The sequence below is a fragment of the Selaginella moellendorffii genome, unplaced genomic scaffold (genome assembly GCF_000143415.4).
Source record: "Selaginella moellendorffii unplaced genomic scaffold, v1.0 SELMOscaffold_20, whole genome shotgun sequence".
Lineage (NCBI taxonomy): Eukaryota > Viridiplantae > Streptophyta > Lycopodiopsida > Selaginellales > Selaginellaceae > Selaginella > Selaginella moellendorffii.
The window spans coordinates 1,609,271-1,621,791 of NW_003314281.1; the positions used below are offsets into that span (position 1 = coordinate 1,609,271).

General features: G+C 39.7%; 1 protein-coding gene across 1 annotated transcript; it reads right to left on the minus strand.

Annotated features, from left to right (window-relative positions):
• Positions 1-209: 209 nt before the first annotated feature.
• LOC112347193 (probable LRR receptor-like serine/threonine-protein kinase At4g36180) lies at positions 210-1,170 on the minus strand. Its single transcript, XM_024677659.1, has 2 exons — positions 1,109-1,170; positions 210-945 (listed from the first exon to the last, which is right to left on the minus strand). The coding sequence occupies exons 1-2, from the start codon at positions 1,168-1,170 to the stop codon at positions 210-212; spliced, it is 798 nt and encodes a 265-aa protein (XP_024533427.1).
• Positions 1,171-12,521: the final 11,351 nt, after the last annotated feature.

The window sequence follows — 12,521 nt, forward strand, 5'->3', positions numbered from 1 at the left end:
AACGGATAGATCCACCAGGGACAGGCAGTCCACCAAAGGTTCCGGAATTACTGTGGACAAGTTGTTGCGGGACATGTCGATTGCTTCAAGAGCGCAGTCATCCCCACCAAAGATCTCAGGTGGGATCGATGTCAGCTGGTTTTAGCCAGACGTAACACGTTCACAATTTTAAGAAACTTCGATGCGTGAGAAGGGAGAGCAGCAATTGCTCAAGCTTCTGAGGCAGTGTTCCACAGATCCTCGGGAAGCAGCGGCGGCAACAAGTATCCGGGGATGCGCCGCAGGGTTCTTCGGCCCAGGAATCGCGAGGTGGAGCTGGACGAGGCCTGCATGTAGGAATTTTCAGCCAGAGAGAGATTTTGCAGCCTGGAAAGCTGACCCAGGGACTCCGGAATGCGGTCACCAAGCTGGTTTCTCGAGAGATCAATGACTTTGAGAGACGAGCAATTTGCCAGGCTCGAGGAATCTCCTGGTTGTAATAGTTCCAGGGAAGGATGGCGTAGACGTTGAAGCCGTCCCAAGAAGCCTGGAATCCGGCCCTGGAAGAGATTGTAGGAGAGATCTAACACCTCAAGGAGAGAACAGTTTGTGATCTCGCTGGGAATCTCACCGGACATGTAATAGTTACGTGACAAGTTGAGCTCTCTGAGCTGTGTCGAGGGCGATATACTTCCCTGCAAGAGGAGAGATGTAAGCCTGATCGAGACGACGCTGGTGGAAGAATCGCATGAGATTCCTGCCCAAACACACATGTTGGCAACATTGCCCGGGTTCCAGTCAAGAAGAGTGCCTTGTGTGTCGTTTATACCCTTCTTGAACTCGAGAAGAACATCCGCCTCGTTCTTGGAGGAGGATCCCAGCATTTGCGAGAGGCCTAGAGCAAAGAACAACCAAAAGACGATCTCCACTTTCTCCATTTTCTGTTGCTCTTGTTCTTCCTGCATTCTACATTTTATTGAAGAACAAGAGCTTCACAAAATTGGATAGAACAACGTGTTCCACACGTTGCCGTTTTCATCCACTGATATCCATTTCCAGACTAGTTGAGCTCAATGTCATGGGTAGTCAATGAAAGTCAAACAGTCTTTGAAGGCCACCGCTCGGGGACCTGTCGCTCGCGACGTTGGATCCGTGGGATACGAGATTCGCAGAAGGCTCCAGAGGAACCATTACTCGTGCACAGCACAGGCCTTGGAGGATGTTCTCCAGTGGATGCAACTAAAGGAGACGATAAGTTGATAAAATTCTACGTCTAAAGTAAAGATGTTGACCCCGGTGGTCCGACAAGATCGAAAACTCGCCACTCTCGTCGACCACGTCCCGGAGGCAATGTGCATAAAAGCCCCGGGGAGTGTGGCCCTTTTCCCAGACCGTCTCATAATCTTCCACAGCCCCAGCTTGTTGACTCGAACAACACTCTTCCACTTGAGATTCAGCCCCAGATCATGCAGAGCCTTGGAGAACATCGTACATGGCTTGACGCAGCTCGTCGTTGCGTGGACGGCTGCCGACTCAACTCCCAAGTCTTTCAGTCGGACGGTGTAAGTGTCACCGCAAAGTTCCACTCGGCCGGCCATGAGGAACGGGCTCCGTGCCTCCTGCTTCACGTACTCGAGGGTGGAGAAGCCATGCTCCTCATGCAGCTGCCACGGCCTGATTTGCTTTGTCACCACCCCGTCCATGATGAAGATCTCCCTCTTGACGTCTTCTCGAGGACCGTAGCTCGAGCTTCGGAACACGCGGCAGGGCCTGGGAGGAACAATGAGTCTCATTGTTATCGGGTCCGTGAAGAGCGAGAGCGTTCGTTCTTCTTGAGAGTGAAGATGTTGGCCAGTGTCACAAACGCTCAAGCCGGAATGATCGATCGATGACAAAGGAAAGCATGACATACGACGGACTTTTGCAGATCCAGATTCCAAGACAGACATCCACGCAGAGACGCTTAAGTGAAGACCGTTCTTCCACTGTGGCCGCAGGATGCGATGATCCGGTTTCATTCCTTGGACTGGTTCATCCTCTGGAAGGACTGCAGTGACTCGCTCGCGAATCCGTGCTGGGCGTGAGACGGAATCACCAAGTTCCACGGCATCCTGTTGAAGAGGCGGAAAGCTTGCTGGAGCTTTGTTCTGGCAAAGCCAAACTGCTTAGCAGCGCCAGAAATGTGACCTTGTTGGGAAGCATGAGCATCTCCTGGAAAGCCACCAAAGTCTTCTGCTTCCAAGACATCACAGTCCACGTTGCTACGTCTTTCCGCTCAATCTGATCGAAAGTTTCCCCCGCAACGTCCAGACTTTTGTACCTCCCTTGACGAGCGCAGTGCCAATGCCGGATGCCAAGTTCGCCCAAGCACCCGTGAACTTTTGGCGCAGCACTCGTGTCCGGGAAAACATCGCTTTGAGAGCTTCTTTCTGGCCACACTGCTTGTCTCTCCTCTACAACATCTCCCTCACACCCTCCATGCTTCCACATTTCCCATACATCTCCGAGTGTTGTATTCTTGGAACGCTGTGCTTGCAGCTCGATGGCATTGGACCTGACTGTGCGACGTCCTCTATGGTTGTGAGCTCGTGCAAGTCCAGCAGTAGAGTTTTTTATCCTTTCGTTGAAAACACTCTTGTGGAGTTGCCTATCCTCATTTTGTTTTCTCATAAGAGAATCCACCATAAGGCATGATCATGTCTCGAACAGGCAAATCCACAAAACCTCCTCAGTAGAGCTGTGGTGTTCTTGCGAACCACTTCCTCAAACCTGTACCATGAAGAACATTGTTTCCTCTTTTTGCACTTACAAAGGAAGAAATGTTTACTAAGCAAAAGATATTGCTGTGCCCTGAACTGCAAAAAGAGAAATTTTTACTATGCAAAAGATATCAAACCTGGATTTTATCCTTTATACCCTAAACCAACTTGCTAAAGAGAGAAATTTTTACTATGCAAAAGATGGATTTTATCCTTTATACCCTAAACCAACTTGCTAAAGGGTGATAGTATTATCTTAACCCTGTAGATCACACTGTAATTGAGCTTAACACTAGTGGGTCACCGACAAAGGGGCCAAGTGGTCCTACTCTATTTCTCTTATACTAGTGTTCCTCTACTACAGCTTGGCTGGTGGGATGGGTTTTCAACTTACATGACACAACACCCCAGCTCCAGGATGACTAGGATTGTTGGTGAGTCAAGACCTCTAATAAGAATAACTAATTCTCCTAAATGATAGTTAATTATCACCAATGATTTCTAGATGTGAATACTAACTTCAATATTGGACAAAATACTTTCTTTAACAACTCATAATAAATGGAACAATAAATATAATAACTCAAATAACCAAAGCTCAAAGAAACTTATAATTAAGTCTCATATAACAACAATCACAAGTTTCACATCAATTAATGTCAATGCCAAAGAAAAATTCATAGTACAACCCATAATATCCTCCTCAACTCTTCAGTAAGTTGAAATTTCACAATACAAAAGCTAATTAAGAGCATATTTATATCAATCTAAAAATTAAGTATGATAAAGCTATGCTCAATAAGTGATCTCTAAACCAATCCTTTGAATCCATCTATTCATATCAAAACATAACTCATTTTATAACAAACGTATTAAGAATCATAATCCAAACTCAAATTCAATAAGGAACCAATAACTCTAATATCAATCACTAACTCTTCATTTTGCAAAGCTAAAACACTAAATTTAGATTATTGAGTCATATATTTGTTTAATAGAAAAGTAATACTCCATGTATAACATATAAGAACATAGATAAGTGTGAACCAAATTATTACTCAAGTCTAATCAAACTGTAATAAGCTCACTAACATATTTAGTCAATAGTTTTGAGCATGACTAAAGAATTTATAAGTGTTATAAATATGATTATAGGTATTGAAAGCTACTTGTCAACGAGTCCTTTTAGATATTCTTTCCTTACTATCATGACGGTAGGAGGTCAATATTGTTAGACTCTATTAATCTTCACCCAAACTAGTTGAGAAATTGGTCCTCATATATATATTTGGTCAGAAGAGTATAAAGACAAAATTCCTAAGTGCTATTAATCAAGCATACTTGACTTTATTAAAGAAACTCATTCGTTGGCTTGCATTTACTAGTGTTGAGACATTTTGCAATATTGAGTTTGGTTTCTCAATATTCACTAAGTGATAGTTTACCATGTTTGCTAAAACACTCTCATTATCATTCCCCCATGTGTTATATGATAGTGATGCATATCTATAGAATGTAGAAATTATCCTAAACAAGATAGTGCTTTTTTCGCTTTTAAATTCACAATTTAACACCATTCCATAAGTTTTTGTGATTGTCCCAAAAACCAGCTCTTGACACTAGGGTGGAAGCCTAACCCTTGATAGAGAGAGGGGGGGGGGGGCAAGGGGCAAGGGGGTTCCAAATATATAATAGGGATAGTGGGTAAGTTTGGCTGATTAACTTGAGGTATAATCTAACTCCGATTTGCATGTTTGTCTTTATTTTACATTTGGTTTAAGTCCAAGCCTAAGCTCTATACCATATTAGTTATATCCTCAGGTTAGGCTATCAATATACTGCAATAGTGCCATACTCCATTTGGCTTTATTTTGCATACTAGTTTTGGCATTGGAATGTTAAAAACTCTAGGATTGTTCTAATAACACTATGTGCTCTTCTCTCCTCGAGCTCTACATTCAAGAGTTGTTCCATACTTCAATTTCATACACTCCTTAGCTATATATTTAAGAGTTTAGCTTCGTACTTTCATTTAGTGGCCTAAGGTTTTGAAACTCAAGTTCTACTCTATTGCTCTTAGTTTATATGTCTAAGGTGTAGTGCACTCTATCTCTCTCCTCTTAAACCAACTGAGAAAGAATAATTGCTTGATGAGAGAGCCCTTAATGGTTATTTTATCCCCATTTATCCCCTAAAGTTCCAAAGATATACGGTGATAGTATATTTAAATCTCATCCCATAATTACATGCACTATACAAAGGTTTGATTTTGCTCCATGGTTATCACTATAAGATAAAGGGTGAAAACTATATGCACTATAATAAACTAGCTATAAATGATTAACATTTAGCTGAAATTAAAGTGAAGACCATGAGATGGACTCATATAGGTATATAACCTTTTAATGGACAAGGTTATAGTATAGTTACTAACACCTAAATTGCAAATAATTAAATTGGACATAACCATTCTTAACTAAGGTGCAGGGCCACCAAAACCAAATCAAGATCAATAAGATTTTATATCTCTTAGAGTCTAACAAAATACAAAGTGCATACCACCAAACATAATACTATAAAGAAAGGCATAGAAGTTATCTTTCTAAAAAAGCACATTAGCCACTTTTCTACGCCAACTCCAAGCTCTATATAACTCAATTTCCTTAGCCCCAAAAGTCAGCATCCTTTTCAGTTGATATCATATAAACTGCCTACTAAGGTGTAAAATAACAAAAGTCAATTCTAACCTCTTCACTAAAGGTTTTTAAGAAAATGATCAACAAATCCACTATTAGAAAAGCCTAAGAAAATTTGTTGAAAATTTTCCATCCAAAAATCAACTCTCAATTTAGAAATGTAAATTTTCAAGACTCAACCAATTTCCTTTTATTTATAACTTCATATAAAGAATCCAACAACATATTTATATATTTTACATCTAACAACAATATCTACAAATGCTAATAAATACTTAAAATTTGATCATAAAGACTATATCTTCAAATATCTATATTGTAGCTACACTCTTCTTCAATTATCTTCAAGATCTAGTATAAAGTTAAAATATTAGTAAGAAAATTGATATGAAAAAACAAGTTTTAGGGAAAACTCTTCATCATTTGACAAAATAATTGTAGCGCATATGGTTTTTACCTTTTATCCTATAATGCTTTACCATATGATAACACCACGAAGTAGAACCTAAACCCTCTTTATACCACGTGATAGATGCCATGTGTCATATGCCACGTATCACATGCTATGTGTCCATAGGACAGTGGTGTGGAATACGAGGTTCAGGGCCTTGGGCCATTGAACGAAAGAACAGTGCCAAACTCCCAAGCATGGAGCCAATGAGCAATGACACTGGACCACAGAGTAACTCCCGAGCATATAGCCTAAGGAGCGAAGGGACAGAAGCACAGAGTGACTTGGAATAGTCCTAGAGCATCTAACATCCCATTGCCAGGACTAGCACACAAAACAGAGCCAAATGGAGTTTGGCACTATTTCGGCATACCGGTGGCCTAACACGAGGATATAAGTGCCCCACCAACTAATATGGTATGGAACTTAGGCTTAGACCCAAGCCAAATGCAGAACAAGGACAGACATGCAAGCAGGGCTAGACTATGCCTTAGGTTGGTTAGGTATGCCCGACCTACCCACTATCCCTACTATACATTTCCCTTGAGGAACACACGCTTTGGGTTTTCATCCCAAACCTCCCTTAGTATCAGGAGTTAATTTCTGGGACAAGCTTGAAATTTACTAAATATGGAATGTTCCTAGATTGCAAATTTTGATACGGGACGAACACCATTGTGTTTAGAACAATTCTACATTCCGTAGATATGCCAAATGAGCAAATTTAGACACTTTCCACAAATAACATTTGGGACCGAAATGAGACTAACATTAAGGGCATGATAGCGAAGGTGTTTGGTAGACACGGTAAGCTATCATCTAGCGATATTGAGGGACTAGTCTCAATATGCGAAGGTTCTTATCAAGCCAGTGCAAGACAGAGCAAAAAAGAATTAAGAGCCAGACCAAGTATGCTCAGCTAGAAACACATAGGAGTTCCTACCTTATATCCATCTGGCTAGGTACAGGTGCTAAGCCCAATAAACTAACACTTGAATAAAAAGGGTTGATAAAGGGAACTAGCAATACCGACCTCCTGCCATCATGGTAGTAAGAAAAGAGTGTCTGTAAAGACTAGCTGACAGATAACTTTTGATACCTAAAGTCACATTCGCGACACTCTCCCCCCTTATGGAAGATTGACATCCTTGTCAATGCATACTCCAGTCTAGAATACTGCAAAGGAAACAACTCCAAAAAAAGTTCACGGTGATCACACTATGTGAGAAATGCACCGACTTAAATGAGTTAGGAGGCAATCTCTTTGTCTAACATGAATGTGCTACCGGCTCAGACATCTTCCGGCCGTCGCCAACAAGGAAATGACCAATAGAGTCAGCCACCCTTGCTACTCTGGGAGTCACCCAGCTTACAAAAGTGTGATACGCCCCTACCCCCAAGGACATAGAGAGAGAAGCCAGAGGCCCTAACCCTCTTGAGCAAAGAAACCAAATCTGCCAGTAAGATTTAGATAGACTACTGTAAATAGGCAGTTAGAGTTGTTTACACGGTCATGCCCTTTTAACGGAATAAGGTACATCGACAAAGAGGTGGGTTATGTGACCAGTCGACAGTAGTTACCCCATGACTAAAGATTTTAACATGCACACGAAGTGTCGAAGCCAGTCTACCTATACTAGCCCAAACTCAAAGATCAATATATGGACTATATCAAAGTCATAAACAATGATATCTTAGAGATTTAATTATCAGTGAATAAAGCTTAGATTAGAAAACAAAAGTATTCCAAGTAAGTTATCATCTGATAAACCAGTATTACAGTATAGGAATCACCAAGATCATCATAATTGGTAAACACAAGAATCACCATCCAACAAAAATTCAATAGCAAGGGTATCATCAAGTAAACTCAATGATAAATCTTAACTATCAAAAATTACAGACAAAATGCCAAACAACTTATGAAAGAGAACTCAAAGAACATAAAGTATTATCGACTGGCAAGAAAAATGCTCACAAATATATCACCCGAAAGAAATAACATCCCAATCTATCAGAACTAACTTGAGCAATAATCAACAGAACAAAATGAACCTGCTAATGTCTCAAACCCAATAAACCAATCCAAAGCAAACCACAAAGAACATATGGTATTGCGTAAAGCCATAAGCCATCAAAAAGAACAATTAACCATCATAAAAGATCATTAATCATCCCATCAAAAAGAGATATGCAGAATCATTATCAAAGAAGGAATTCACCATCCCGAAAAATAGCGAATCATTTTATATCAACAACAATCAAACAAAACTTTTTGATAAGGATAATTAACTATCCTAGATGATAGTCAATCATCACCAATGATTGCTAGATGCAAAAGCTAACTTCAATATCGAAGCTAAAGAGCCAAAAATGCCTTCCCCAACAACTTTTAACAAATGGAAAATGAGAATAAAAACTCAAGAAACCAAAAGCTCGAAGAAGCCTATACCCATATCTTGTTTAACAATGATCACAAGTCTCATATGAACCAACTTTAATGCTAAAGAAGAAATCACGGTGCAACCCACAATATCCTCCTCAACATATCCATAAGCTAAACTTCATAATGCCAAAGCTAATAAAGAGTATATTTACATCAATTCAAAAGCTAAACACCATAGAGCTATGCTCAACAAGTGATCACTAAACGATCTTCCATGAATCCATCTATAGCAAGACATAACTCACTTTATAATAAGCTCAAGAAGAATCATCAATGATCAATATATCCCAATTCAAATCTCACAAGGATTCAAACATTTTAATATTGATCACTAACTCTTCCTCTCATAAAGATAGTATAGTCCATGATTGAATCACTTTTCAAGGAAAAGCCAAAGCTTAACCTCTACTAAACAATCTTGTCTAGAACACAACTAACTCAATTTGCCACTCAGCTCATTTGAACGTCAACATAATTGCTAACTAGCAAATGCATGAATGCCAATAATATAGAACTTTAGCCAAATCATCAACACTATCTTCATCAAGACTAATGAAACTCAATATCAATCATAAAGAAAGACATCTCATTTCACTCGAATTTCAATATCAATATTATCAACGACAAGGCATCACTTCAGTGCCATCAACACCAAAACAAAGTTAAAAGAAAGCAAAAGTAAATCACCACCCAAAACTCTCTAACAACTAAGCTAACCAAAGTTAAAGATACTTTAGTCAATATCTGAGACTAATCCTTTAGCAAAACTCAGTTACAAATAACACTTCATCAATGAATGATTCACTACGTCTAAGACTCAATGAAACCCAACACTATGAACTAAACGCAACCAAATGATATCAACATAAGAATCGACATGCTAACATGAAAAAAAATCCATGTAATGCAAACGACATGATCCTCCGCAACACTATCCGGTAAAGCAAGTCTATCATTGTTAAATCATCATCAAGTGAAGCAAGTGTCAACAGTCCTCGACAAAGTCTACAAGCAATCACTAGTTGCAAAGCAATTAATAATCACTCTTCAACTTGCCTTCACAAGACCCAACACTAAACTCATGTTATCAAGTCATATACTTGTTCAATATGAACATAATACCCCAGATATGAGATATTGGCTTACGAGCAAGCACAAACTAAATGACCACTCAAATCTAACTTAACCAAAATAAACTCACTAATGCATTTAGCCAATATCTCTAAGCATGCCTTGAATAGGCTAGCTATGCATGATCAACACTCAATTGAAACTAAAGTGAAGACCATGAGATGAACTCATATCGGTACACAACCTCCTCATAGACAAAGCTATAGTACGGGTACCAACATCTTAACCTTAAACAACTAAGTTGGACATCACCATCCTCAGCCAAGGCACAAGGCCACCGAGACTAAATCAGAATCAATGAGAGCTCACTACTCTCATAGAGTCTTAACAAAATGCAAGATGCAACCTACCACCAAGCAGAATGCTATAGAAGAAAGGCATAAGGGTCACCTTTCTAAAAAACCGCAACGGCCACTTTTCTACACCAACACTAGACTCTATCCAACTCAATTGCCTTAGCCCCAAAAATTAACATCCTTTTCAGGTTACATCATACAAACTACCTACTAAGGTTTAAGCTAACCAAAGCCAACTTCAACCCCTTCACTAGTTTGCATTGGCTTTCGAAAACAAAATGGTTTTCGAGCAAAGTGATCAACAGATCAGCCATTGGAAAAGCCTAAGAAATTTTTTGAAAAATTTTCCATCCTAGAGAAAGAATGACTCTCAGTCCAGGAATGCAAGCTTTCAAGACTCAACCAACTTCCTTCTACTAACAACTTCACATAGGTTCACATTAACACAAATTCTCATGACCCAATAGCATGCTTAAGTATTGAACATCTTTTGCCCATTTTTCTGATATCTAACACCGACATCTACAATATACAAAAGGAACATCCCAGATTTGATCACGAAGACCATATCTTCAAATATCCAAATTGCATTAACACTCTTCTTCAACCACCTTTAAGATCCAATGTAAAGCCAAAACATTAACAAGGAAAATGACATGGAAAATCAAGGTCTAAGGAAAATTCTTCATCGCTCGAAATAACAATACCACTTCCACTAACAGAAGTGCTAGTGATATTAATGCCCCAACCACACATTTTCTTCATCCAACAATCTACTCGAAGTGCTAATAGATAAACCAACAAGCCATAGCACGTGAATGCTATAACCCTTTCCAACACCTTATGAGCAAACCCTTCAAGGAACAAGGAACCAACTTAAGCTTAGCATAATGGACCACTATCGAGAATCTAGTTAAAGCTACTATAATGTTACTTCGTGCAAATAGACTAGCTTCACTATTAACTACTTTGGGGTTGATCATCATTTAACCAAACAACTTTGTAAACACATTGCTCATTATCACATAGATATGATATAAATATCACAATAACTTGATCATTAATCAAGCAACACTATGAGCAATGCCCATGTCACTACTACAAAGTTTATGTAAGTATTAAGTGCCAACTCGATTCGACAAAATGCAACACAAATGCCACACTTTACCGATAGAGATTTACAACACCCAACACCACTAACTTTTGTTCACAACATGGATGAGCTCATGCCACTCTCTTTTCGACCAATCTCAAAACTAATCCAACACCAAGTTACTCAAGGAGCAATAGTAAAGTTCCCCGGAAAAGAATTGAGCATTGCAACCCAAGTCTTTCAATAGCAAGCCTAGACAAAATGGTTTAGCGTTTCACCACTATCCATCCCATAACTCACCACTTGTAAGACCATCACTTCCAATATGCATCAAGGTAAGGACTCTTGATTGCATATTGTGAACACGAGCAATGAGTCACTTTTCGTTACAAATCATCCCTCCAAGAAGAGAAAATGATTTATGTGTTTGATCCTTCATCCCTAACAACTCTTTTTTCGGTCTCATCTTTAACTAAACCTCAAGCTTGCTTTTGCACTGCCTTCAGTCCAATCCAAGAAAAGTTTATGAAAGAGCATGGTAATGACTATTTGAACCAATAGACTAATCCCTACAGTCTTGATTGATCCACTCGTAATCATGCCTAGGAAGGATCCACTAGTGCCATGCTAAACAACTATGGACCAGCCTATTTGCCACTCATAGCAAACTCAGGGAAAGTTTACTTTCACCTATGGTACAAGGAATAACTCATAGAACCACTGATAGGCTAACACTAATCCTCCCAACTCAAAGTGTAACCTTGAATTGCTAATATACCACACTCACGAGCCCAAGCACAAACTCGTGTAAAATGGAACATCTTACATCCAACTTATGAGCCTAAGCAAAAGCTTATTACTCTAGTACAAAAAGGTAACTAAGATCTATACCCAAGGAATGATTGCAAAGTCTTTGCACCCAAACGTGTAATCATCGTTTTCATCTTTGCGTATGTAACAAAACTAGTTGCCTAATCTCATTGTATAGTACTTGCTTAGATGTTTTCCTCTGATACCAAATGTAGTGCATAAAGTTTTTACCCTTTATCCTATGGTGCTTTACCATAGGATAACACCACGAAGCAAAACCTAAACCCTCTTTATGCCATGTGATAAATGCCACTTGTCCAAAGGAATGTGGTGTGGAACCCGAGTTTCAGGGCCTTGTGCCACTAAACAAAGGAACGGTGCCAAACTCCCAAACATAGAGCCAAGGAGTGATAGAACCGGACCACAGAGCTACTCCCGAGCGTACAGCCCAAGGAGCAAAGGGACAGGAGCTCGGAGCGACTTGGAACAGTCCTAGAGCAACTAGTATCCCAATGCCAGGACTAATACGCAAAACAAAGCCAAATGGAGTTTAGCACTATTTCAGCATACTAGCGGCCTAACGTAAGGATATGGGTACTCCACCAGCTAGCATAGAATGGAACTTGGGCTTAGACCCAAGATGGACGTAGAATAGTGACAGGCACGCAAGCAAGAGCTAGACTATGCCTCAGGTTGGTCAACCATGCCCAACCTACCCACTATCCCTACTATACATTTGGAAATCCCCAAACCCCCCCCCCCCAACCCTCTCTTATTGTAGATAATATTTCTTTTAATTTCATCCCAGCACTTCCTTTTTTATATATAATTCTTTCCTTGTTACTATTTTTAATATTTAT